Genomic DNA, 26,140 nt, shown 5'->3' on the forward strand with positions numbered 1-26,140 from the left:
ACTGCGTTACCCACTCCAGTCAGCCGATGCGGTCTGGGAATTTATGGTTATGCTGTTGGTGTGACGTATAATCTAGTGGACGGAACGCTTCTTTCAACAACAACAGTAAGTTAGCCACCTCGGTAGCTTGCTAGACAAATAGCCGAACCAATAAAGCTCTTTAGACGCTTTAGTGTATATTAGCCACTGTGTTTTAAACCCACTTCTGTCGTCTAGTTAGTTATCCGATTTAATTTCATATTTATGCTGTTGTTGTTATTAGTCAGCTAGCGGGGTGGTTAAGTTAGCATTAGCCTAGCTAACATCCCCGACCATGCGGTCACTAAGCTACTCTCCTTCTAATGAAGAGAAGGATATCACAGTAAAACAAGAAGTAGGGAGTGGGGCCGTTACTGTGAAAGAAGAGGAGGACGCGTTCAGAGTGAAAGACGAGGAAGATATCACAGTAAAACAAGAAGTAGGGAGTGGGGCCGTTACTGTGAAAGAAGAGGAGGACGCGTTCAGAGTGAAAAGAGAAGAGGATGAGTGTTACTGTGAAAGAAAGGAGCGTTCAGAGTGAAAGAGGAGGATGATGCAGTTTATGGCGTGAAGGAAAGAGGGGGGAGGAGATTACTTTTACATCGAAAAAGGAGGAGGAAGAAGAGGAGGAACCTGGATATCTGGGCCCGGTTTCCCAAACGCATCTTAAGGCATCCAATGGTTCTAACGATGAATTTAGCCATAAGATGGTTTTTAGAAACCGTTCCCTGATTAACACTGGTAAGTACTGTCTTAACAACAGAGGCACAAACTCTGCAGTTGAACTGATGTTTGGTGTTAAGGTGGAAATCTGCAATCGCTACATCCATATTGTGACTTTTAAATTATTTATTTACAGCCATTGATTCTTGAAGAATATAACACATGCCTCATGAGCTGAGTTCAACTGTTGTACCCCATCAGAACCCCAAATAAGCTTTTTTTACTATAATGTTTAGAAACAATGTAAATCAACACTGTATAGCAGTTAAGACAGATTTGTACCATGTCAGCTCGGGGATGTGAACTTGCAACCGGTTACTAGTCCAACGCTCTAACCACTAGGCTACCCTTCTGCCTCAACATGGTTAAAACTATAATGTTGATATCATGGATGGTCAGTACTTGCATCCATAGGTCTGTCTGTAGTTACATGTATCCAAACCCATAATTTTATTACCAAAATAGTGGTGGAATGAGAGATTTGTTATGGTTTGAACTGCAGATTGCTGGGTTGTGTGGGGTTTTTAAACAGCAACAAAATGGCTGCCCAGAGACTTGGTTAACAGCTGAGGGATGGGGGAAGGAGAAGTGTAACCACTCTCAAATTCATAGAGAACGATATTGTAGAAACCTTAACCCAACACCTAGCGACCTCGTCAAGAAGTTCAGACATCTTGGCGTAACAGTTAAAAGGTGTTGACTTGACAGTCGCTGGACCCAGGTTTGAGTTCAGCTCAGGGCCTCTCCCTGAATTCACTACACTATGAATACAAGGACTGGCCATCCATGAGGTCATAATGATAATTTAACCAGTTTTCTAGGCTATATAGTATATTCTAGAATTAATCCATGATGTCATAATGATAGTTTAACCAGGTTTCTAGGATATATAGTATATTCTCTCATTTTGTCTGTCACAGTTGAAGTGTCCCTATGATGAAAATTACAGGCCTCTCATATTTTTAAGTGGGAGAACTTGCACAATTGGTGGCTGACTAAATACTTTTTTTGACCAACAGTATGTCATGCAACAACAACCAAAGTGCTTCTTCGTTCATTACAGGTATATTTGTTGTTAGGTGAAGTTGTGGGCCAATATGGATAACAGTGTACAAACCCTCATTGTCAGGTTGATTGGAAAACCAAAAAGCATTTTACTGGTTGAAGTGTTATTTGATTTGCGATGATGACACAAACATTATATTAAGCAGGACATTCAATCGATCCTTACAATTAACACCCAAAGTAGTGTGAAATGCTCTCATAAGCAACCTGGAAATGGAGGTTACTTCCCTGAGTTTTCCCCCATTCACATTCAGAATACATTGTGAAAAACGAAAATCTTTGCTCACCATTTTTGCTCCTGGCAGATATACTACATCCATAACTAGTGGTTTCCTCATTACCAGATATACTACATCCATAACTAGTGGTTTCCTCATTACCAGATATACTACATCCATAACTAGTGGTTTCCTCATTACCAGATATACTACATCCATAACTAGTGGTTTCCTCATTACCAGATATACTACATAACTAGTGGTTTCCTCATTACCAGTGTCACGGTGCTGACTTTTGCCTAATACCTGCAGCAAATGCCTCTACCCCGTCTTCTGGCTGGGCAGAGTACTTTAGGATTTTAGTTACTGCGGTGTAACAAGGGCCTAGCCGTGCGGCCCTACCAACCCTTCTATTTCTTCGTAATGGCCCTTCGCGTGAGTTGGGTTTGTTCCTTCGTTCACGTTGTCACTCCCTTATTTTCCGGTCTAGTATGAGGTCTTGGATAGATATACTCCTATTTAAATATTCTGAGTGTTATGGATTCCTCCTATATTTCCTTACCTTCAAGTTTCTTTACCTCTGTATATATCAATACCTAATAACTTCTTCTATTGATTATTATGCTCGTCAGCTAGTAGTCACTTGGAAACTAGTATTGTTATATATTTTGACTCTCCTAAAAATATATTATTGTCCACACAATGACATTTTTTAATTTTTATTTTACCTTTATTTTACTAGGCAAGTCAGTTAAGAACAAATTCTTATTTTCAATGACGGCCTAGGAACAGATTTGTACCTTGTCAGCTCGGGGGTTCGAACTTGCAACCTTTCAGGTTACTAGTCCAACGCTCTAACCACAAGGCTACCCTGCCGCCCCAAATATTCTTTAGTGCAATCACTTTAACCTATAACCAGGGTCACTTTCTGTTCAGTGAGAGTGTCAAAGGCGTTTGCTCTCCAGATCGTTAATCTGGCCTAGTTGTCAAAGTTTCAAGCTTTTATTAAAGTCACTCTGTTTTTTGTCTTATACACATTATTACAATTCAATGGTTCTACAGTTTCCTAATACATCAATAATGCTCAATCAATCCTTAATGCTTTAAGCTATGCCAGATAATATTGCAAAACTTTAAATGCATTAACACTTCTGTGTGACTGCCGCTTTGTCTGTGATCAAGAGGTGTCAAGACCCCTGTGTTTCAAATATTGTTCTAGTCTAACAAAAAGCATATATCCTAATACTATTCACTTACAACTCTATGCATAGACTCAATATATTGTAACTGGTACTTGGCTGTTTCCTTGTATTGCTAATCACATCTGTACTTTGATGTCTCACTGTTTGACTGCCGCTTTGTCTGTGATCAAGAGGTGTCAAGACCCCTGTGTTTCAAATATTGTTCTAGTCTAACAAAAAGCGTATAGTGCAATAGTAAATTTACCTATGATGATTCTCCATATGAAGTCTGTCTCATATGTCAGTGAGGATCATGCCTCTCTTATGATCTCTGTTCTCTTTATATACCTTTTTACAGGGGAAGTTCGCAAGTTTCTGGAGCTGTGGCTAAACCACACTTTCACACTGACACTGCCCTGCTGCTTGCACCGGCCGCTTACTCGGGGACTGTAGATTGCTTACACTGAGTGCTTACTCGGGGACTGTAGATTGCTTACACTGAGTGCTTACACTGGGACGGTAGATTGCTTATTACGTCATCTTAGACCTGTGTCTAAATGGAAGCTTCTTATTCTAAATCTAGGTCATGCACTACTAACTCCCATTCTGCTGCTTCCGTGTTACTGTTGGCTGATTCTACTTAATGATACCAGCTGGTTGTTTCTACCACTTGAGGCGGCGTAGGTGGCATGTCAAGCGTCAGCTGGGAGAAGTCTATGATAGGTATCTCCTCTGCTTCCCCCTGTTGTCCAGTTTCTGCAGGTGTGGTCCATGGTTCCATGAGGTCCCGTGAATGCCCTGTGTTGCTGTCCCCATTGCTTGATGGAGTGGGCAGATTCTTTTCATCTCTTGTCACACCAGATATACGACATCCATAACTAGTGGTTTCCTCATTAGCATGGAGGAGTTTATGCAATCAAATTGCCCTCGTGCCGCAATTTTAGAAAACACAAAGGGGCCTGTATTGTAGACCAAAAGTCTTCTACCACACTGTTTAGAGTTTCAACAACATGAATAACTTATTTCTAGTCTACAATCTTAGATGTTACTACTAATGTGAAAACAAGACAAAATATGACTTCTTGCTCATTTTAAGACAATTTTAACATTCATTACAGACATCAATTGTTGTACAACATCATGGCTATGCTGTTGGCATCAACCTTTACCCTGGATTATCGCTGTTGTGGGCCTTTAATCATCTGTCTGACTTTGTTGTTCACACAGGAGAGAGACGTGACAATCGTGGATCCTCTGGGGAGCCTCAACAACCTCATGACGCTGAGGAGACAGAGAAGAGTCTCTCCAGATCAGAACACCTCAATAAACACCCACAGAGACCCACAGGGAAGAGAACTCACTGCTGCTCTGACTGTGGGAAGAGATTCACATCATCAGGCATTAAAATTCATCAGAGAACACACACAGGAGAGAAACCTTATAGCTGTGATCAATGTGGGAAGAGATTTTACTCATCTGGAGATCTGACAGTACACCAGAGAACACACACAGGAGAGAAACCTTATAGCTGTGATCAATGCGGGAAGAGTTTTACTTCATCTGGCAGTCTGACTCTACACCAGAGAACACACACAGGAGAGAAACCTTATAGCTGTGATCAATGTGGGAAGAGTTTTACTTCATCTGGCAGTCTGACAGTACACCAGAGAACACACACAGGAGAGAAACCTTATAGCTGTGATCAATGTGGGAAGAGTTTTGTTCAAACTTGCCATCTGACTCTACACCAGAGAACACACACAGGAGAGAAACCTTATAGCTGTGATCAATGTGGGAAGAGATTTACTTCATCTGGAGATCTGACAGTGCACAAGAGAATACACACAGGAGAGAAACCTTATAGCTGTGATCAATGTGGGAAGAGTTTTACCACATCTAGCTCTCTGACTATACACCAGAGAACACACACAGGAGAGAAACCTTATAGCTGTGATCAATGCGGGAAGAGTTTTACTTCATCTGGCAGTCTGACTCTACACCAGAGAACACACACAGGAGAGAAACCTTATAGCTGTGATCAATGTGGGAAGAGTTTTACTCAATCTGGAGATCTGACAGTGCACAAGAGAATACACACAGGAGAGAAACCTTATAGCTGTGATCAATGTGGGAAGAGATTTGCTACATCTGGCAACCTGACTCTACACCAGAGAACACACACAGGAGAGAAACCTTATAGCTGTGATCAATGTGGGAAGAGTTTTACTTCATCTGGCAGTCTGACTCTACACCAGAGAACACACACAGGAGAGAAACCTTATAGCTGTGATCAATGTGGGAAGAGTTTTGTTCAAACTTGCCATCTGACTCTACACCAGAGAACACACACAGGAGAGAAACCTTATAGCTGTGATCAATGTGGGAAGAGTTTTACTTCATCTGGCAGTCTGACTCTACACCAGAGAACACACACAGGAGAGAAACCTTATAGCTGTGATCAATGTGGGAAGAGTTTTACTTCATCTGGCAGTCTGACTCTACACCAGAGAACACACACAGGAGAGAAACCTTATAGCTGTGATCAATGTGGGAAGAGATTTGCTACATCTAGCCACCTGACTCTACACCAGAGAACACACACAGGAGAGAAACCTTATAGCTGTGATCAATGCGGGAGGAGTTTCAGTCGATCTGGAGAACTGACAGTGCACAAGAGAACACACACAGGAGAGAAACCTTATAGCTGTGATCAATGCGGGAAGAGTTTTACTCATCTGGCAGTCTGACTCTACACCAGAGAACACACACAGGAGAGAAACCTTATAGCTGTGATCAATGTGGGAAGAGATTTGCTACATCTAGCCACCTGACTCTACACCAGAGAACACACACAGGAGAGAAACCTTATAGCTGTGATCAATGTGGGAAGAGTTTCAGTCATCTGGCAGAACTGACTCTACACCAGAGAACACACACAGGAGAGAAACCTTATAGCTGTGATCAATGTGGGAAGAGCACATCTGGCAGTCTGACTCTACACCAGAGAACACACACAGGAGAGAAACCTTATAGCTGTGATCAATGTGGGAAGAGATTTGCTACATCTAGCAGCCTGACTCTACACCAGAGAACACACACAGGAGAGAAACCTTATAGCTGTGATCAATGTGGGAAGAGATTTACTACAGTCACACAGCCTGACTCTACACCAGAGAACACACACAGGAGAGAAACCTTATAGCTGTGATCAGTGTGGGAAGAGATTTACTCAGTCACACAGCCTGATATACCACCAGAGAATACACACAGGAGAGAAACCTTATAGCTGTGGTCAATGTGGGAAGAGGTTTCGTCAATCTGGAGATCTGACTCAACACCAGAGAATACACAGGATTGAAATCTCATAGCTGTGACCAGAGATAATCTGATAAAAGATCTGATCAAATATTAGAAAAAACATACATGAAGAAGTTGTTTCATGATTTCAATGAATTAATGTCACAATGTAGAATTTTTTAACATTGTAGTAGGAGTATTGTAATGATTTCACAATGTAGAATCCTAAACGTGTGCCCACTTATGAATTGATATCAACATGTAATGGATATTAGCCTCAGGGGAAAAATCCAGGCTCTGAAATGGAAGAGTACTATTTATGTGATTTAACAAAAATTGACAAACAAATCAAATTAATTTATAAAGCCCTTCTGATATCAGCTGATATCTCAAAGTGTTGTACAGAAACCCAGCCTAAAACCCCAAACAGCAAGCAATGCAGGTGTAGAAGCATGGTGGCTAGGAAAAACTCCCTAGAAAGGCCAAAACCTAGGAAGAAACCTAGAGAAGAACCAGGCCATGAGGGGTGGCCAGCCCTTTTCTGGCAGTGCCGGGTGGAGATTATAACAGAACATGGCCAAGATGTTCATAAATGACCAGCATGGTCGAATGATAATAATCACAGTAGTTGTTGAGGGTGCAACAGATCAACACCTCAGGAGTAAATGTCAGTTGGCTTTTCATAGCCGATCATTAAGAGTATCTCTTCCGTTCCTGCTGTCTCTAGAGAGTTGAAAACAGCAGGTTTGGGACAGGTAGCACATCCGGTGAACAGGTCAGGGTTCCATAGCCGCAGGCAGAACAGTTGAAACTGGAGCAGCAACACGGCCAGGTGGACTGGGGACAGCAAGGAGTCATCGTGCCAGGTAGTCCTGAGGCCTGGTCCTAGGGCTCAGGTCCTCCGAGAGTGAGAAAGAAAGAATTAGAGAGAGCATACTTAAATTCACACAGGACACCGGATAAGACAGGAGAAGTACTGCAGATATATCAAACTGACCCTAGCCCCCTGACACATAAACTACTGCAGCATAAATACTGGAGGCTGAGACAGGAGGGGTCAAGAGACACTGTGGCCCCATCCGATGATAACCCCGGACGGGGCCAAACAGGAAGGATATAACCCCACCCACTTTGCCAAAGCACAGCCCCCACACCGCTAGAGGGATATCTTCAACCACCAACTTACCATCCTGAGACCAGGCCGAGTAAAGCCCACAAAGATCTCCGCCACGGCACAACCCAAGGGGGAGCGCCAACCCAGACAGGAAGATCACGTCAGTGACACAACCCACTCAAGTGATGCACCCCTCCTAGGGACGGCATGAGAGAGCACCAGTTTGCCAGTGACTCAGCCCCTGTAATAGGGTTAGAGGCAGAGATTCCCAGTGGAGAGAGGGGAACCGGCCAGGCAGAGACAGCAAGGACGGTTCGTTGCTCCAGAGCCTTTCCGTTTACCTTCACACTCCTGGGCCAGACTACACTCAATCATATGACCTACTGAAGAGATGAGTCTTCAGTAAAGACTTAAAGGTTGAGACCGAGTCTGCGTCTCTCACATGGATAGGCAGACCATTCCATTCAAATGGAGATCTACAGGAGAAAGCCCTGCCTCCAGCTGTTTGCTTAGAAAGTCTAGGGACAATTAGGAGTTTTGTTACACTTACCACGTTGGTGACCCACTTGAATCAAAATGCAACACTTCAAAATGTGGCGTGCTGTTTTCTACAAATTGTCCTCTAACCAGGGATGTACTCCCAGGGATGTACTCCCAGATTCCGTGTGGTTTTTGAGCTGTTAGTTTTAACAGGACGTGCAACCTCATCTCCTCTCTCACAATTTTTTTTAGCATGATATCGATGAGTGATGACAAATAAGTGTTGCATTCCCTTGTTTAGCGACCCCTAAATTTAATGCATCACTCCCAAATGTAGCTGACTCTTCTGCAGGTTGTCCTCTAACCAGTGAGGTAAAATTGGAGTTTTATTTCTTGTTTTTTTCCGTATTGAAACTGCACTGTTGGTTAGGGGCTCGTAAGGAAGCATTTCACTGTTGTATTCGGCGCATGTGACTAATACAATTTGATTTGAGTTTTGTTTGGGCTCGTTCCAAGAGGACGAGAGTTCTAGAAGCAAGTGAGTTTTAGGATTCTATAGAAAGAAAAAGGAGAAAAAAATAACATGATTGTTTATTGTTATTTAGGAATAGGTGTTTTTTCTTGTTTTTAATTGTTGACAGCCAGTAGACACCATGTTTATATTGGTGAAGGTGAAGCATTGTAGTTGATTATAATGTGAAATTGAAGTTGTTTTATGTTGGTGGTGAGCAAACTGTGTCCAACAAAAATATGATATGTTTGTTTTCTTAAGGGGGAAGGTGTTCCAGGCTTTGGTTTTTCCATTTATGTTTTGAGGTTGGACTTTAACATCTCGTTGCGTAGCTCTGTTAGCACTGATTGGTGTCACCTCGTTAGTCAGTGGGCCACTGAGTGTCTGGCCCAGTGCTCCAGTTGTCTAGATAGATGTGGAGAGTCAACACCTTTAGTTGCTCCAACTTTTTGGTTTACCTGTCTTTAAGTTTGGTGTGGGTTTTTCTTTTGTTTCCCTCTTCTTGGGCAGATTTAGTGGGTCTCATGGTGGGTGTCTTATTTCCCAGTTGTTGTTACTAGTCAACTTCCAGTGGACACCCCCATAGTGTCTTTCAGAGCCCCTCCTAAAAAAACAAGCTAATATTTTGGGTTGGATATTCCATCCAATTAATATTTTAATCAATAGAATTTCCTTAATGTTCACTAGTCTTTCAGTTGTTAATCTTCTGTTTGTTGTGTACTAAATATTTTTGTTTATTTTGTTTTTTTTTCCTGTGAAGCCATTGTGTTGCATCCATGTCTGAAATGTGCTGTATAAATAAAGCTTGATTTGATTTCAACAAATGAACCCAAAGACTGACCAATCAACAGACTCTTGGTCCCTCTTAGTATGAAAAACAGTATCAATCCCACTTTTCCAGCCTGCTGAAGGCGTGGTGGAGTGGTAAACACCACCCCCGGCTCTACCAGGGGCTTCAGGTGGTCTCCCACAGCTCTGCTTATGTCATGTTCTGTGGGCTTGCCGTTCCATTTCTTGACTGCCCCTGCAACACAGAAATAAACACATTTAGTCATATTATATAAAACATTAAAAGTAATGAATATGGAGCATCTATGGCACCTAAATGTGACTTCTGTCATCTGATCACTCCAAACTGCATTAGGTTGAGATCTACCAGGATGGGCCTTTGACAGTCTGGATGCAGTCAGGCCACTGAATATAAATAAGCAACGTAAAGAGGTGGGGTGAATGTGGGGAAAAGTAAATATCACAAATAAATGACCATAATAGCAAAGAACAAATGTGTGTCTGGGGGGAAATTAACTTTCATACAGCCAAAAGGGGTGGGAAATTACACCAATATCAGTGGACAATTTGCACTAATGTAAATAAACATGGATGATGGAACATATTACCTTTTGCTGATGTGATGAACCACTAAGGGGACATAAATATTTACCATCTAAACCATGTGTGACCTCTCACCTCTCTGGCTGTAGAAGTGTTCTTCCTAACCAGTCCCTCAACAGCTCTCTGACTGAGCTCCACCCTCACTGGGTCTTCAGAGGAGAGGAAGGCTGAGGAGGGTTGGAAGGATGAATGGATCAGTCACTCAATAAAGTGTAGAGCTGCTGTCTGACAAAATCACTATTTTAGTAGTTCATTAAAGGAAATAAGGCTTTATGACTGCTGAATACCAACTATTAATCACTTAGATCATGTATTTTCAGGTAGAGATAGATCCTTGGGAAGTCACTAGCCCGTTGAAGTTGACATTTACAATGGTTAAGGTAGGGTTTAGGGTAGGGATGTCCCAAGGATCCCAGATAGCATTGACCATTGTGCATTCTTCTGTCTCTTTTACATAGCAGGTGATGGGTTCTGACTTCTGAACTTGAAAAAATGAAATATCCGTATAATGTGAAATTGAATGAAACAATAATGTATGTTGATGCTAATATGATGTACAATATTCCATGATGTTTCTATATGATAATAATAGCCTAATATATTTAATATGCCATACACTAATTTTTTTAACAGTTTCACTAATTAATTTTAATTAACTTAATTATTATGATTCAACATCAGTTCACCGTCTCACCTCATACTGTATTGGAGCAGCAGCAGCTGACTGCCCAGTTCAACATCAGTTCACCGTCTCACCTCATACTGTATTGGAGCAGCAGCAGTTCAACATCAGTTGACTGTATTGCCCAGTTCAACATCAGTTCAGTCATCGTTGATGCTAATCATCATGTTTTGAATCTGAGAGTAAATCATGTTTTGATCCGATACAACTCTAAAAATGAAGGGTTCAACTGGAGTTGTTCTCGGATCCCCTAAGAACCGTAGGGTTCTTGGTCAATGAAAAACAGCCCCAAAAGGTTCTTCAAAGAACTTGTTAGAAGGTGGGTTCATCGAGGAACCTCCGTTGTTGCTGGACTTTTTCCGGGAACTTCGCAATTACAACTGAAAACGATGGTGACAAGTTTGGATGCGACAACAAGTTAAAAAGGTTAAGTTGGGTTGATGTTTGCCTCTGAATATGTCTAGAAATAATAATTACAATAATATAACATACTAATAATGAATAACGAAGACAATGATGGTTTTCTGTGAATATCTTCCGTAACGTTACTATAGTTAATTACCGTAAATTACCGTAAATATTAGAAAGCCGGGTTTGACCGTCGGCGTTGTATGAGCTACAGTTAACGTTATCTAACGTTATGTCCTAACTAATAACAAGGTTTGGTTACCTGTCCATATAGACGAGATGCTTTACACTCTGAATTACAACGAAGGTTTTTGATTATCGTCAACTGGAGGTCGTTAGATGTTTCTCTTTATATAGCCTGCTACAGCCAGCAATGGCTTTACACTACTAATTTAAGTTTCAATCTGGAGCCATTTCAGTTTTGTGGACAATGAACTATCCCATTTGGAAACGTTACATGGACAATACTATCCCATTTTGGAAACGTTACACTGTCCAGAAACGTTACAGTTAATTATCTTAATTATCTTTTCAGAACTTCTCAGAAATTAATCAAGTCCATGGAATGGATATAGACAAAAAGAGAATTCAATGACTTAAGCAGAGGTAGAGAGGCGAGGCAGGGGTGAGGACATCATCCTGCTATTTTGACAGTCCCTGAAGGAAAATACAGAAGAGGGATTTGCTCTTATTCCTTCCCTTTCTCTAATGTATTTTGTAATAAAATTAGCAAGTGTAGTAAGATCAATGCTTTACTAGGACTGGAGACCACAGCAGCGATTCTGCTCTTGCCCTACCTCTTCAAAGAGGACCCGAGTGGCCTTTATGTCCGTGACATGGTATGCTTATGCACCATTCATCTGTTTCTTCATAAACATAGGTGTGCATGCTTATATAAAACTACAGCTGAACATTTGTTATGGTCTTTGTTAATTGTATGTGTATTAATCTTTTCTTACTTTTGTTGACACAGATTTCACCGCTCTTCACTCCTTTACTGCACATCGGTGGAAATCCATTTCACCATGAGAGTGAAATCCCGCTGGCCTTTGATGGGGAGAACATCCACGCCCTCGAGGACGTCTCCATGGGACTTGGGGCTCTGCTTGGGCTGTATTTTTTTTTTCCCTTAAATTTCCCAAAAATGTCAGAAAAACACTTATGTTATTAAGTTACTGTGTTCTGGGGATAAGAGAAGTTGGGTGAAGTTACCAGGGCCGGTCATAAAGATGGCAAACTTCCTAACATAACTAAGTGAATATGATATACACACTAAAGCTGAAAAATCTGTATTTAGCATCAAGTCTACAATGTTGTTAGTTTACCTATGATTCATTTTTAATGTATGTTGTTTTTATTGTACATCATTATTTTAGATTTGTTTTAAATGTCATGAAAAGCACTTTACAAAGTAATTTTTATTATTTATTATGTCTAGCAGAAATGTTGCAATTTTGTAATGTGTTTTGTTTGGTAAATTGTTTTGTAAATATTAATTCACATTTGTTGTGCCACTAAATAAACAATTATTTAAGTCAATATTGTCAATATTATTATAATGTTTTTATAATGGAGGGAGGGTGGACATGGAGTTAAAAAAATGAACCCCAAAAGGTTCTTTGAGGAACCATGATAAGGGGTTCTTTCTTCAAATAACTTTTTAGCTTTTTGTCTGAAAGTTATTTTCTCAACTGCGATACCAACTCCAGTCAGCAGATGGCGATGTAAATGTCTTTCAGGTAAATTCTGCAACTGTGGTGTATAATCTTGTGGATGGGATGCTTCTTCAACATCAACAGTTAGTCAGTCACCTTGTTTCACTCTAACTTGATGTAAAAATGTTTATTCAATAAATACAGCAACTTCTCTCATACTGGGAAGAACCAAAAGTGGAATTTTCAGGCCTTAAGGGCAGTTTTATTTCAAATGTAGTACCCAGATGGAAAATCCAGTAAGCGTTTTATAGTTTCATCCTTAGGGTAACTTACCCTAGAGTGGACACACTCCCACCAGTTTCTGAGACAACTGCCCAGACTTTGTAGACTGTTTAATTAATGCTTAAACCTCCTATTTATCAAATTTCCAGTTGATATGAGTTGTCATCTAGTTCACAAAGACTCTAGATATTTAACTTTATCAAAAATGACCGAATACAGGGCATCATATGGCCAGCACATTTAAAATAGGAATTCACCACTTCTGAGGGACACAGACACTTTTCAGCTTTTGAGGACCTCCATAGCTTCCAAAATAGTCCCACCAGGTACCATTTTGTTTCAGACAGAACCCAGTCACTCCTGGCCCCTCCCAGGAACAGACCTTGCACCTAAAAATCCCCGTTTATTGATCAATTCAGTAATTAGGTAAGCATATTTCTAGGTTACTGCAACCGACCAATGATAGACTCATTTCCACATTCACACAACTCTCAGATCATCTTCCAACTCCCAAACATACCTAATCAATTAGTTTTTCAACAATATTTTTACCTGCAGGAATATTTTCACATTTTACATCTCATGGTTAGTTTTCCACTGGCCCTGTTTACACTCCAAGCCTACTGACTGGGCCCTTACACTTCCCTCACACAGGAAAACACACTCAGAGCCTACTGACTGGGCCCTGTTTACACCTCCAAGGAAATGCAACTCATACACACTCAGAGCCTACTGACTGGGCCCTGTTTACACCTCACACAGGAAAACACCTCAGAGCCACACTGGGGTTTACACCCCCCACACAGGAAAATCTCAGAGCCTGACTGGGCCCTGTTTACGCCTCCAAGGTCCCCCCTCACACAGGAATACACACTCAGAGCCTCGGCCCGATGTTTTTCTAAAAACTCACTTAACGTGTTTCGCTCACCTCTTTTATTTAAACTAGGTTTGAGATGTGGTATCAACTGCCTCGCTGCATCTGATGAAAGGTGGGGCCATCTGCTCCATTCCTAAAGTGTGGTCTCCTGAGATCCCAAGTTTGAGGGATCCCGAGTGTACCATTTACCCAGGTCAGGAGCGGTCACCAAGTCAAGATTAACATCCCCAAATGTGGGTTAATTTCTTTAATATCAAATGAGAAACAAACTTATCACACAAGTCAGATTTATTCTTAAACTAAATCTTTATTCACGTATTAATAAGGGAGCAGGTCAATACAACACACACATATAAAGAGAATCAATTGAGTGCTCTACGATAATGATGGCTGGTCAACAAATCAGCCTAGATGATTCATTGAGAGCCACGAGACAAAAGTACAAAGGTCTTTTACAGCTAAGATACACCCCTTTCAACCTACATGACCAACAACATGTATAGAACGGGTCACAAGGTTAAGATTTGTATGAAAGATACTTATAATTCACAGCAGACAGTATCTGCTGTAAAAACAGTACTCTGTGTAGAAACCAGGGCTGGCCCTGGGGTCATCTCTCCCTGGTACCATATAGAACAGAAACATTAACTCATAATCTGGAATACTGTCTCTTTAGGTTTTAATCACCCAAAAAATAAACTGTCAGTGTTTTCTCCCAGAGGCCCATCCTCAGTAGAACACAGACACAATAGTTCTAAGAACCCTCTATTCTGTTGCATAAAACAATCATTTGATACAATAAAAGTACAATAACATAATCTTGCAATTTTGCTCTCACAGTGTCCACTGAATGTTGACTAGTAACAACAACTGGGACCTAAAAGACACCCACCATGAGACCCCTTTTGTTTGCCCAAACAAAACTCAGATCAAATTGTATTAGTCACATGCACTGAATACAACAGTGAAATGCTTCCTTATGAGCCCCTAACCAACAGTGCAGTTTCAATACGGAAAAGAATAAGAGATAAAACTCCAAATAAACACACTGGCTCAACGCAAAACACAAATATTTTTGACTGCCCACCCCAGAGATAATCAGCTACCAAGTTTTCCTTAACACGGACATGTTGATTTCAAGAGGAAACTCCTGCGATATCCGTAATAACTTTCCACCTCACTGCGGAGCTTCTCTCTCTTTTCAGGGTTCACTAGATAGGCATGTTGTTGGATCTGGGCCCAGTCCCCAATATCATGCTCTAGAACATTTGGTTTGGCACATGTGAGAATTAACCCTGATATTCTAAAAACAGGGCAACAATGTCAATATAATTGTACCAAAAAATTGTCATGTTGGTTGCATGAATAAATATCACTACCAAATGTTACATGAAATGTAAATATGAAATATTTGATTGCATAGTCATATTTTCAACGTCTTTTCAATATAATTTTGCTTGGTGGGATAGCCCAATGTCAAAACACAGTTTTAACGTGTCCAAATCAATAACCAATATGCAGGAACAGTTTGGGGATAAATTGAAAACCTAAACATAACATGTGCTATTTACACAAACATCTGCCACAATAATCATATTACTTGTATTTTTTAAACAAGCTCCTTATAAACTGCACAAGCACCAGAAACACTGTTGTTTTGACAAATAGCAATAAATCACTGATATCGATTAGGTGGGAAATTAGGTTGTACGTGCTGTTGAAACTGACACAAAAAAACACATGGAAATGGGAGATATATTTTACCTCCCTGGTTAGAGGACAACCTGCAGAAGAGTCAGCTACATTTGGGAGTGATGCATTAAATTTAGGGGTCGCGAAACAAGGGAATGCAACACTTATTTGTCATCACTCATCGATATCATGCTAAAAAAATTGTGAGAGAGGAGAGAGATGAGGTTGCACGTCCTGTTAAAACTAACAGCTCAAAAACCACACGGAATCTGGGAGTACATCCCTGGGAGTACATCCCTGGTTAGAGGACAATTTGTAGAAAACAGCACGCCACATTTTGAAGTGTTGCATTTTGATTCAAGTGGGTCACCAACGTGGTAAGTGTAACAACTCCTAATTGTCCCTAGAATTTCTAAGCAAACAGCTGGAGGCAGGGCTTTCTCCTGTAGATCTCCATTTGAATGGAATGGTCTGCCTATCCATGTGAGAGACGCAGACTCGGTCTCAACCTTTAAGTCTTTACTGAAGACTCATCTCTTCAGTAGGTCATATGATTGAGTGTAGTCTGGCCCAGGAGTGTGAAGGTAAATGGAAAGGCTCTGGAGCAATGAACCGTCCTTGCTGTCTCTGCCTGGCCGGTTCCCCTCTCTCCACTGGGATTCTCTGCCTCTAACCCTATTACAGGGGCTGAGTCACTGGCAAACTGGTGCTCTTTCATGCCGTCCCTAGGAGGGGTGCATCACTTGAGTGGGTTGAGTCACTGACGTGATCTTCCTGTCTGGGTTGGCGCTCCCCCTTGGGTTGTGCCGTGGCGGAGATCTTTGTGGGCTTTACTCGGCCTTGTCTCAGGATGGTAAGTTGGTGGTTGAAGATATCCCTCTAGCGGTGTGGGGGCTGTGCTTTGGCAAAGTGGGTGGGGTTATGTCCTTCCTGTTTGGCCCTGTCCGAGGGTATCATCGGCCACAGTGTCTCCTGACCCCTCCTGTCTTAGCCTCCAGTATTTATGCTGCAGTAGTTTATGTGTCAGGGGGCTAGGGTCAGTTTGATATATCTGGAGTACTTCTCCTGTATTATCCGGTGTCCTGTGTGAATTTAAGTATGCTCTCTCTAATTCTCTCTTTCTTTCTCTCTCTCGGAGGACCAGGCCTCAGGACTACCTGGCACGATGACTCCTTGCTGTCCCCAGTCCACCTGGCCGTGTTGCTGCACAAGTTTCAACTGTTCTGCCTGCGGCTATGGAACCCTGACCTGTTCACCGGATGTGCTACCTGTCCCAAACCTGCTGTTTTCAACTCTCTAGAGACAGCAGGAACGGAAGAGATACTCTTAATGATCGGCTATGAAAAGCCAACTGACATTTACTCCTGAGGTGTTGATCTGTTGCACCCTCGACAACTACTGTGATTATTATGATTTGACCATTTATGAACATTTGAACATCTTGGCCATGTTCTGTTATAATCTCCACCCGGTACAGCCAGAAGAGGGCTGGCCACCCTTCATAGACTGGATCCTCTCGAGGTTTCTTCCTAGATTTTGGCCTTTCTAGGGAGTTTATACTAGCCACCGTGCTTCTACACCTGCATTGCTTGCTGTTTGGGGTTTTAGGCTGGGTTTCTGTACAGCACTTTGAGATATCAGCTGATGTAAGAAGGGCTATATAAATACATTTGATTTGATCCGATATAGTACTCTTCCATTTCAGAGGCTGGATTTTCCCCATGAGGATAATATCCATAACATGTTGAAATCAATTCATAAGGGGGCAAACGTTTAGGCTTCTACATTGTGAAATCATTACAATTCTCCTCCTACAATGTAAAAAACATTCTACATTGTGACATTAATTCACTGAAATCATGTAACAACTCCTTCATGTATGTATTAACTAATATTTGATCAGAGATCTTTTATCAGCTATGATATTTCAATCCTGTGTGTTCTCTGGTGTAGAGTCAGATGGCCAGATTGACCAAAACTCTTCCCACATTGACCACAGCGATAAGGTTTCTCTCCTGTGTGTGTTCTCTGGTGCACTGTCAGCAGGCCAGATTGAACAAAACTCTTCCCACATTGATCACAGCTATAGGGTTTCTCTCCTGTGTGTGTTCTCTGGTGAACTCTCAGCTCTCCAGATCGACCAAAACTCTTCCCACATTGATCACAGCTATATGGTTTCTCTCCTGTGTGTATTCTCTGGTGTCCAGTTAGCTGGCAAGATGTAGTAAAACTCCTCCCACATTGATCACAGCTATAAGGTTTCTCTCCTGTGTGTGTTCTCTGGTGAACTGTCAGCTGGCAAGATCGACCAAACCTCTTCCCACATTGATCACAGCTATAGGGTTTCTCTCCTGTGTGTGTTCTCAGGTGTCGTGTCAGCTGGTGAGATTGAACAAAACTCTTCCCACATTGATCACAGCTATAAGGTTTCTCTCCTGTGTGTGTTCTCTGGTGAACTGTCAGCTGGCAAGATCGACCAAACCTCTTCCCACATTGATCACAGCTACAGGGTTTCTCTCCTGTGTGTGTTCTCAGGTGTTGAGTCAGAGAGCCAGATGTTGTAAAACTCTTCCCACATTGATCACAGCTATAGGGTTTCTCTCCTGTGTGTGTTCTCAGGTGTTGAGTCAGAGAGCCAGATGTTGTAAAACTCTTCCCACATTGATCACAGCTATAGGATTTCTCTCCTGTGTGTGTTCTCAGGTGTTGAGTCAGAGAGCCAGATGTTGTAAAACTCTTCCCACATTGATCACAGCTGTAAGATTTCTCTCCTGTGTGTATTCTCTGATGAATTGTAATGCCTGATGAGGTGAATCTCTTCCCACAGTCAGAGCAGCAGTGAGTTCTCTTCACTGTGGGTCTCTGCAGGTGTTTATTGAGGTGTTCTGATCTGGAGAGACCCTTCTCTCCCTCTTCAGCATCATGAGGTTGTTGAGGCTCCCCAGAGGATCCACGATAGTCCCGTATCTCTCCTGTGTGAACAACAAAGTCAGACAGATGATTAAAGGCCCACAACAGCAGAAGTCCACTGTAAAAGGTGATGCCAACAGCGTAGCTATGATGTTGTACAACAATTGACGTCTGTAATGAATGTTAACATTATTTGACAATTGTCTTAAAATTAGCAAGAAAAGTCATATTTTTCTTGTTTTCACATTAGTAGTAACATTGATGATTGTAGGCTAGAAATAGGATATTCATGTTGTTGAAACTCTAAACAGTGTGCCAGACGACTTTTGTTCTCCAAGGCCCCCTTCTGTGTTTGCTAAAATTGTGGCACGAGGGCAATTTGATTGCAGAAACTCCTCCCTGCTAATGAGGAAACCGATAGTTATGGATGTACTATATCTGCCTGGAACAAAAATGGTGAGCAAAGATTTTAGTTTTTCACAATGTATTCTGAATATGAATGGGGGGAAAACTCAGGGGAGTAACCTCCATTTCCAGGTTGCTTATGAGAGCATTTCACACTACTTTGGATTATACATTTAAGGCTCATTTGAATGTCCTGTTTAATATAATGTTTGCTACAGTAGTATGAATTATGTGTAATTATTGAAGAACCGCGTTAATGACAGTATCCATTTGGGTGTTGTCAACAAAGTTACGATTACATTTTTTATTTCACCTTTATTTAACCAGGTAGACCAGTGAGATATACTTCCTGTACTACCTGCTGGAGCGCGTGCTATGGGTGGGTGTTGCTATGGTGACCAGTGAGCCGAGTTAAGACGGCCTAGCAAAGACTTATAGATGACCTGGAGCCAGCGGGTTTGGCGACAAATATGTGATAGCAAACTGGATGCAGTCTGAGTAGAGTGTTGGAGGCTATTTTGTAAATGATATCGCCGAAGTTAAGGATAGGTAGGATAGTCAGTTTTACGAGGGTATGTTTGGCAGCGTGAGTGAAGGAGGCTTTGTTTCGAAATAGGAAGCAAATTGTAGATGCTTAATAGGAGTCTGGAAGGAGAGTTTACAGTCTAACCAGATACCTAGGTATTAGTAGTTGTCCACATATTCTAAGTCAGAACCGTCCAGAGTAGTGATGCTAGTCGGGCGGGCGGTTGCGGGCAGCGATCGGTTGAAGAGCATGCATTTAGTGTAACTTGCGTTTAAAAGCAGTTGGAGGCCACAGAAGGAGTGTTGTATGGCATTGAAGCTTGTTTGGAGGTTTGTTAACACATTGTCCAAAGAAGGGCCAGATGTATACAGAATGGTGTCATCTGACTAGAGGTGGATCAAGGAATCACCCGCAGCAAGAGCGAAATCGTTGATATATACAGAGTCGGCCCGAGAATTGAACCCTGTGGTAACTCCATAAAGACTGCCAGAGGTCCGGACAACAGGCCAGGTTGATGAAGACGGCTGCACAGTACTGTCTTTTATCGATGGCGGAAATTATATTGTTTAGTACCTTGAGCGTGGATGAGGTGCACCTGTGACCAGCTCGGAAACCGGATTGCACTGGGGAGAAGGTACGGTGGGATTCGAAATGGTCAGTGATCTGTTTGTTAACTTGGCTTTCGAAGACTTTAGAAAAGGCAGGACAGGATGGATGTAACAGTTTGGGTCAAGAGTATCACCCCCTTTGAAGAGGGGGATGACTGTGGAAGAGAGGTTGAACAGATTAGTAATAGAGGTTGCAACAATGGCGGCAGATCATTTTAGAAAGAGGGTCCAGATTGTCTTGCCCAGCTGATTTGTACGGGAACAGGATTTGCAGCTCTTTCAGAACATCAGCTATCTGAATTTGGGTGAAGGAGAAGCTAGGGAGGCTTGGGCAAGTAGCTGCGGGGGGTGTGGAGCTGTTGGTTGGGGTAGCCAGGAGGAAAGCATGGCCAGCCGTAGAGAAATGCTTATTGAAATTCTCGATTATCGTGGATTTATCGGTGGTGACAGTGTTTCTTAGCCTCATTGCAGTGGGCAGCTGGGAGGAGGTGCTCTTATTCTCAATGGACTTTACAGTGTCACAAAACTTTTTGGAGTTAGAGCTACAGGATGCAAATTTCTGTTTAAAAAAGCTAGCCTTTGCTTTCCTAACTGACTGTGTGTATTGGTTCCTGACTTCTCTAATAAAGTTGCATATCCCGGGGACTATTCGACGCTAGTGCAGTAGGCCACAGGATGTATTTGTGCTGGTCGAGAGCAGTCTGGTCTGGAGTGAACCAAGGGCTATATCGGTTCCTAGTTGTACATTTTTTAAAGGGGCATGCTTATTTAAGGTGGTGAGGAAATTACAATTAATGAACAATCAGGCATCCCCTACTGAAGGGATGAGGTCAAGACGAGCGGCTCCCTCCGGTCAGGTTGTGTTGACGAGCGGCTCCCTCCGGTCAGGTTATGTTGATGACGGCTCCCCCGGTCAGTTATGTTGATGAGTATCCCTTGTCAGGTTATGTTGAGGCTCCCTCCGGTCAGGTTATGGATCCGGTAGGTTATGTTGACGGCGGCTCCCTCCGGTCAGGTTATGTTGATGTAGGCTCCCTCCGGTCAGGTTGTGTTGACAGCGGCTCCCCCCGGTGGATGTGTATACGGCTCCCTCCGGTGTTGTGTTGAGCTAGCTCCCTCCGGTCAGGTTATGTTGAGGAAAGCGGCTCACTAGTTATGATGTGACGAGTAATGTTGTGTGTCTTAATTATTTAATTAAACAGAATGCTTCACTTCACTAGGGTAGGGGACAGCATTCAGAATTTTGGATCAAAAGCGTGCCTAAATTAAACTACCTGCTACTCAGGCCGAGAAGCTAGGATATGCATATAATTAGTAGATTTGGATAGAAAATATAAAGTTTCCAAAACTGTTAAAATAATGTCTGTGAGAATAACAGAACTGATATGACAGGCGAAAACCTGAGGAAAATCCATCCAGGAAGTACTATTATTTTGAAAGGCTGTTTTTCCATTGAAAGCCTATCCACCATACAAAGACTTAGGACCCAGGTCACGATCTCTATGGCTTCTTCTACATGTGGTCAGTCTTTAGGCATTGTTTCAGGCTTTTACTCTGACAAATGAGGGAGATACATATCCACCATAATTTGCAAATAAATTCATAAAAAATCCTACAATGTGATTTTCTGGATTTTTTTTCTCATTTTGTCTGTCATAGTTGAAGTGTACCTATGATGAAAATTACAGGCCTCTCATCTTTTTAAGTGGGAGAACTTGCACAATTGGTGGCTGACTCAATACTTTTTTGCCCCACTGTACATCCTAGAAACCTGGTTAAACTATCATTATGACATCATGGATGAATTCTAGAATATACTATATATCCTAGAAACCTGTTAAACTATCATTAATTCTAGAATATACTATATATCCTAGAAACCTGGTTAAACTATCATTATGACATCATGGATGAATTATAGAATATACTATATATCCTAGAAACCTGGTTAAACTATCATTATGACATCATGCCTAGAAACCTGGTTAAACTATCATTATGACATCATGGATGAATTCTAGAATATACTATATATCCTAGAAACCTGGTTAAACTATCATTATGACATCATGGATGAATTCTAGAATATACTATATAGCCTAGAAAACTGGTTAAATTATCATTATGACCTCATGGATGGCCAGTCCTTGTATTCATAGTGTAGTGAATTCAGGGAGAGGCCCTGAGCTGAACTCAAACCTGGGTCCAGCGACTGTCAAATCAACACCTTATAACTGTTACGCCAAGATGTCTGAACTTCTTGACGAGGTCGCTAGGTGTTAGGTTAAGGTTTCTTCAATATCGTTCTCTATGAATTTGAGAGTGGTTACACTTCTCCTTCCCCCATCCCTCAGCTGTTAACCAAGTCTCTGGGCAGCCATTTTGTTGCTGTTTAAAAACCCCACACAACCCAGCAATCTGCAGTTCAAACAATAACAAATCTGTCATTCCACCACTATTTTGGTAATAAAAGATTATGGGGTTGGAGAAATGTAACTACAGACAGACCTATGGATGCAAGGACTGACCATCCATGATATCAACATTATAGTTTTAACCATGTTGAGGCGGCAGGGTAGCCTAGTGGTTAGAGCGTTGGACTAGTAACCGGAAGGTTGCAAGTTCATATCCCCGAGCTGACATGGTACAAATCTGTCAATTAACCCACTGTTCCTAGTCTGTTATTGAAAATAAGAATTTGTTCTTAACTGCTATACAGTGTTGATTTACATTGTTTCTAAACATTATAGTAAAAAAGCTTATTTGGGGTTCTGATGGGGTACAACAGTTGAACTCAGCTCATGAGGCATGTGTTATATTCTTCAAGAATCAATGGCTGTAAATAAATAATTTAAAAGTCACAATATGGATGTAGCAATTGCAGATTTCCACCTTAACACCAAACATCAGTTCAACTGCAGAGTTTGTGCCTCTGTTGTTAAGACAGTACTTACCAGTGTTAATCAGGGAACGGTTTCTAAAAACCATCTTATGGCTAAATTCATCGTTAGAACCATTGGATGCCTTAAGATGCGTTTGGGAAACCGGGCCCAGATATCCAGGTTCCTCCTCTTCTTCCTCCTCCTTTTTCGATGTAAAAGTAATCTCCTCCCCCTCCTCTTTCACGCCATAAACTGCATCTTCCTCTCCTTTTACTGTGACATCATCCTCCTCTTTCACTCTGAACGCGCCCTCCTCTTCTTTCACAGTAACGGCCCCACTCTCTACTTCTTGTTTTACTGTGATATCTTCCTCCTCTTTCACTCTGAACGCGCCCTCCTCTTCTTTCACAGTAACGGCCCCACTCTCTACTTCTTGTTTTACTGTGATATCTTCCTCGTCTTTCACTCTGAACGCGTCCTCCTCTTCTTTCACAGTAACGGCCCCACTCCCTACTTCTTGATTTACTGTGATATCCTTCTCTTCATTAGAAGGAGAGTAGCTTGGTGACTGCATGGTCGGGGATGTTAGCTAGGCTAATGCTAACTTAACCAGCCCGCTAGCTGACTAATAACAACAACACCATTAATATAGAATTCAATCCGATAACTAACTAGACGACAGAAATGGGTTTAAAACACAGTGGCTAATATACACTAAAGCGTCTAAAGTAATGTATTGTTTCGGCTATTTGTCTAGCAAGCTACCGAGGTGGCTGACGAGCTGTTGCTGCTATTGAAAGAAGCGTTCCGTCCACTAGATTATACGTCACACCAGCAGCCACGCCTTACATTCCCAGACCGCATCTGCTGACTGGAGTGGGTAACGCAGTTGAGTAAAATGTAGATTTTATCTTCAGATAACAAGTTAAAGTGTACGAAGCATGAGTTTTAACTCACCAGTGTAACAATACAGTGTGGTTAAAGACTTAGTAAGCTAATTGTAATCACGATATGGTTACCTATAAGTACAAACAGTTATGTTTTTGCGTTATTACATATTTATTAACTTATTTTGTGACTCTTCCAAACTACACACAATGCAGTATTTCTCAACGTCATATGGATGATCTTCTCTGTGCTACTGAGTTTGTTTGCCAGTGTAACGGTGTAACGAAGTTACATGTTTAAAATATTTGTATCCTCTATTTAACGAGGCAATTCATTTAAGAACAGTGCCTTAGACCGCTGCCCCGCTCGTGTGATAAAGGTATAGGATTCTGGGTAATCCACAGCAGATTTATGGAGAATTTGAAAATTGAGTGGTCCTGGGATAGAAATGTATAAAATTGACATTACATAATTAAATCCACGTTTTAAATCATACATTAGCAATTTATGTTTTAGTAACTACTGTTGTTGGTTTGGTGTCAAGTCAGCCTCTCTTTATATGTTATTTGCCAAATCTCTGTTTTCCATGTGGGTTTTATGCTAAAGATCCCTCTTTCAAATTGGTATCTAACTGGAAAATGCATCTTCTTTTAGGAGTGCTATTTTTACCCTGTCGACTACTGATCATTCATCCACACTGTGTGTCTCATCAAAGCAGGTCATTTATGACAAATGTATAAAGTACATGTTTTATAAACTCATGAACACCAGCCAGTTTATCAGCCCGGTTTTGTTAGTTTAGGTGTATTATACTTCTTCTCCACCAGAGGGGGACTTTGAGTAATATTTCAGGTTAATTTGATATTTTTTTATACTAAAATGGATGACAGTTTATTATGATGTAGTGAATATGAGACACATTGAAATAATGTATTTATTTTTATTATAGTAAATTAGGAATTAGTAGGAATTGTTAAATCCACTATACGATCACAATGACTTTGATAGACATTTCAATCGTTTTTTTGTTAGTATATTACAGGGCAGATGAATGTAGAATTGCTGTGGGAGTGGTATTTATATCCCGTCACTACTGATCATTCATCCATACTGTGTGTGTCCCATCATTGCAGCTTTGGAAATAAATTAACTATCCATTCATTGCTCCTTCCTGTGTTGACTCACTGACTTGAGAGACGGGACCAGGAAGGTCACACTAGGTCGATATCGAGCTCAAGCTTGCAAACGTTAAACACACCGCCATCTCCATGAACTACATCACACCTGCCCAGAACCACTAGAACACACTTCCATCTCCATTAACTACGTCACACATGCACAGACCCACTAGAACACACCCCCATCTCCATGAACTACATCACACCTGCCCAGAACCACGAGAACACACCTCCATCTCCATTAACTACATCACACCTGCCCAAACCCACTAGAACACACCTCCATCTCCATTAACTACATCACACCTGCCCAGACCCACTAGAACACAGCCCCATCTCCATTAACTACATCACACCTGCCCAGACCCACGAGAACACACCTCCATCTCCATTAACTCCATCAAACCTGCCCAGACCCACTAGAACACACCCCCATCTCCATTAACTACATCACACCTGCCCAGAACCACGAGAACACACCCCCATCTCCATTATCTACATCACACCTGCCCAGACCCACTAGAACACACACCCGTCTCCAGCGCCCGCATCAGCACCATTTTATTTCTCTCCGTCACTTTCAACTTTTAGATAATAAAGCATTTTACCTTTCTATTAAATTAACAACAGAGGATTGGTTGATGTCCAGGTTTGAACTATAATATTTAAGATGACTGATTAGAAAAGTATCATCCAACCATCGGGTATCTCACCACACCCTCATATTCCATGTTTTGAAATATACAGACTGACGGATCAAGTCATTTTACATTGTATAACTGTACTTCTGACAGCCAACTTTCTAACTCCTCCCATAACTTTATGATGTCATAACATTCCCAGAAGGATTATTGAGTCATTGTTAGTTTTACACTTAAGACATGACTCTGCCGTTGTGCTGTAGAATTTGTGAATTTAGTCTCTTGTATAATAAGGGACTATCATTTATCCCAACATCACAGGCCACAGACATTGATACAGTTCAAGACTTCCAAAAGTTTTTTAATGGGGTTTCTCCCTGTGCACCTGCCAATTGAAATCCATTAAATGAGACAAGTTACCAGACAGGACATATTGCTGATGCTCTTCCCATTGATAACCTGAATGACAATTAACTTGTGGGTGGTGGTGGTGATGACGGCCTATTG

At 41.5% G+C, this 26,140-nt stretch overlaps 2 protein-coding genes across 2 annotated transcripts; one reads left to right on the plus strand and one right to left on the minus strand.

Annotated features, from left to right (window-relative positions):
• The first annotated feature begins 604 nt into the window (after positions 1-604).
• LOC135567394 (zinc finger protein 420-like) lies at positions 605-6,041 on the plus strand. The gene is made up of 2 exons (XM_065014793.1): positions 605-759; positions 4,433-6,041. Exons 1-2 carry the CDS (start codon positions 726-728, stop codon positions 5,950-5,952), a joined length of 1,554 nt encoding a protein of 517 aa, XP_064870865.1. The 5' UTR covers positions 605-725; the 3' UTR covers positions 5,953-6,041.
• A 9,252-nt stretch (positions 6,042-15,293) lies between these two features.
• Positions 15,294-23,728, minus strand: LOC115128103 (zinc finger protein 501-like). The gene is made up of 2 exons (XM_065014792.1): positions 22,999-23,728; positions 15,294-18,567 (listed from the first exon to the last, which is right to left on the minus strand). The coding sequence occupies exons 1-2, from the start codon at positions 23,498-23,500 to the stop codon at positions 17,513-17,515; spliced, it is 1,557 nt and encodes a 518-aa protein (XP_064870864.1). The 5' UTR covers positions 23,501-23,728; the 3' UTR covers positions 15,294-17,512.
• Between the last annotated feature and the right edge of the window lie 2,412 nt (positions 23,729-26,140).

The sequence above is a fragment of the Oncorhynchus nerka genome, unplaced genomic scaffold (genome assembly GCF_034236695.1).
Source record: "Oncorhynchus nerka isolate Pitt River unplaced genomic scaffold, Oner_Uvic_2.0 unplaced_scaffold_2101, whole genome shotgun sequence".
Taxonomy (NCBI): domain Eukaryota; kingdom Metazoa; phylum Chordata; class Actinopteri; order Salmoniformes; family Salmonidae; genus Oncorhynchus; species Oncorhynchus nerka.